General features: G+C 45.7%; 1 protein-coding gene across 1 annotated transcript; it reads left to right on the forward strand.

Moving 5' to 3' along the window:
• The first annotated feature begins 1,095 nt into the window (after window positions 1–1,095).
• LOC102469466 (olfactory receptor 7G2) lies at window positions 1,096–2,064 on the forward strand. The gene has a single exon (XM_006156149.2). The coding sequence runs from the start codon at window positions 1,096–1,098 to the stop codon at window positions 2,062–2,064; it is 969 nt and encodes a 322-aa protein (XP_006156211.2).
• The last annotated feature ends 390 nt before the right edge of the window (window positions 2,065–2,454 follow it).

Consider the following 2,454-nt stretch of genomic DNA (forward strand, 5'->3'; position numbering starts at 1 on the left):
TCTTTTTAGAAACTTGTGCATTCAATTATTTTCTCCTACTCATCTGTGTTTTTTCATTTCTTCTCTTTTCCTTTTTAAATTTTTTGCTATAGGGCATGAACACACACCAGAGAGAGACAGAGAAAGAGAGAGAGAGGCAGAGAGTGAGAAATCCCTCTCCCCAGGGGGAATGGCCACCCCACAAATCCCTTCTCCTCTATTCTTCTCTTGAGTTTGGGAAGGCATGCACATGCCAGGTGTGATTTTTTTTTTTTTTTGAGAGATTTTCACTGTAGGGCGCGTGCGCTCGCCAGACAGACAGAGAGAGACATAGAGACAGAAAGCGAGAAATCACCCCCCAGGGGGGATGGTCACGCCGCAATCCCTTCTCCTCCATTCTCCTCTCGGGATCTTGGGCACGCACGCACACGCGCCCGGCGTGAGTTTTAAGCCACCGGGTCCAGGACACGAACCGCGGTCGACTACGTGGGAGTCCAGCGACATAGCCATTACGCTAACTGCTGGTTCCCCCAGGTGTGATTTTCAAGTAGCTGAATCCAGGACTCAGCCTTCAGAGTTGGATAGGTGGGATCTAGCCACCTTAAAGTCCATGCCACCTGCAGGTTTTCAGCTGGGTTTTAAATCATGTGAAGTCAATCATTTTAAGAGAAGACCTTCCCAAGATGAGGTAGATCTCATAATTTTGTTCTTGTATTTCTGCTTGTTTAGAGGTGTGAATAATTTCATAGGAATAAAACCCTGGTTCCTTTATTTCACTACAGGACATGTTACAAAGTGTGTGTGAAGCAGTCAGTGCTCAGTAAAAATTTTGGTGGTTAAATGAGAAGAAGGAAGTAGAGGAGAGAGAGAAGAAAGAAAGAGAGAGAAAGGAACAGAAAGATTCAAATGCTGGCTTTGGTTCAAAAGAGAGAAGAAAGAAATTTCTTGGGCAGTGATGTTCAAACTTTCTAGGATGAGTCAAAATCATCTGGAAAGCTCATTAAAATACATGTTGCTCATTTCCACCCCTGGAGTTACCATCCTTGACCCTGGAGTGGGGTCCAAGATTCAGTGGGTGAGGCTGCTATTAGGGGAGAAGCAGAAATCACCGATTTTATGATCTTTTACAACAGGTCCACCAATAACATGGAGCCCATAAATCGAACAGAGGTCTCAGAATTCTTCCTTTTGAAGCTGACAGATGATCCCACACTGCAGCCCCTTCTCTTCAGCCTCTTCCTGTTTATCTACCTGGTCACCATCCTGGGAAACCTGCTCATCATCCTGGCAGTCAGCTCTGACTCTCAACTGCACACCCCCATGTACTTCTTTCTCTGCAATCTGTCCTTTACTGACATCTGGATAAGCACAACCACGATCCCAAAGATGCTGGTGAACGTCCAGACCCAGACTCAGAGTATCACTTACAAGGGCTGCCTTGCCCAACTCTACTTTGTCCTGGTATTTGCAGCCTTGGAAAACTTTCTTCTGGCTATTATGGCCTATGACCGCTACGTGGCCGTCTGTCACCCCCTGAGGTACATGGTCATCATGAACCCCCAGCTCTGTGCTCTGCTGAGTCTAGTCTCTCTGTTCCTTAGCTGTGTGATTGCCCTCCTGCACTGTCTGATGGTGCTGAGATTGTCCTTCTGCACGGACCTGGAGATTCCCCTCTTCTTCTGTGATCTTGCCCAGATTGTCAATATTGCCTGTTCGGACACCCTTATCAATAACATCGTGATAAATGTTGCTGCTAGCTTATTTGGTGGTGTTTGTGTTTGTGGGATTATTGTTTCTTATACCCAAATAGTCTTCTCTGTTTTGAAGATACCATCAGCAGGAGGAAAGTATAAAGCTTTTTCCACCTGTGGGTCTCACCTCACAGTGGTTTCCTTATTCTATGGGTCAGGTTTTGGGGGGTATTTTAGTTCTGCATTTTCTGACTCTCCCAGGATGACTGCCGTGGCCTCAATGATGTACATGGTGGTCCCTCAAATGGTGAACCCCTTCATCTACAGCCTGAGGAACAGGGACATGAAGGCAGCCTTGAGGAAACTGGTTGAAAGGAAAATTTCTCTTCTCTGATCATGTGCTTTGGGTTTGGTTTCCAGAGTGAGTCAAGAAGAATGTGTAACTCTTCTTTCTCCAAGGTCTTACAAAATGACTGTGCAGCATGACAGCCAAGAACATTTGTATATGGGCTTCGAGCTAGACTTTTCTTTTTGTCGAGCTCTGTAACGTTTATCAAATGATTCAACTTCTCAGAGCTCAGTCTTTTTGCTGTGGTTTTGTAGAAGCAGAGCCTGAGGCAGGGGTCACGTTTCAATGATGCCTTTTATGGATCCCTCTCAAAGGAAAGTTCCGTAGAGGTGGCCAGTCAAACTAAAAATTTACACAAAGGGGTTCGTGAAGACAAACTTTCTCTGGCCCTGTGGTTAGGGCCTTGAAGGTCTATTTTGAACCAAGGGAGTGGAT

Source organism: Tupaia chinensis, unplaced genomic scaffold (genome assembly GCF_000334495.1).
Source record: "Tupaia chinensis unplaced genomic scaffold, TupChi_1.0 Scaffold000482_1, whole genome shotgun sequence".
NCBI classification, from domain to species: domain Eukaryota; kingdom Metazoa; phylum Chordata; class Mammalia; order Scandentia; family Tupaiidae; genus Tupaia; species Tupaia belangeri.

Excerpts from the sequence above, each read along its gene's own strand:
- LOC102469466 (XM_006156149.2), top strand. The coding sequence starts at position 1,096 with ATGATCTTTTACAACAGGTCCACCAATAACATGGAGCCCATAAATCGA.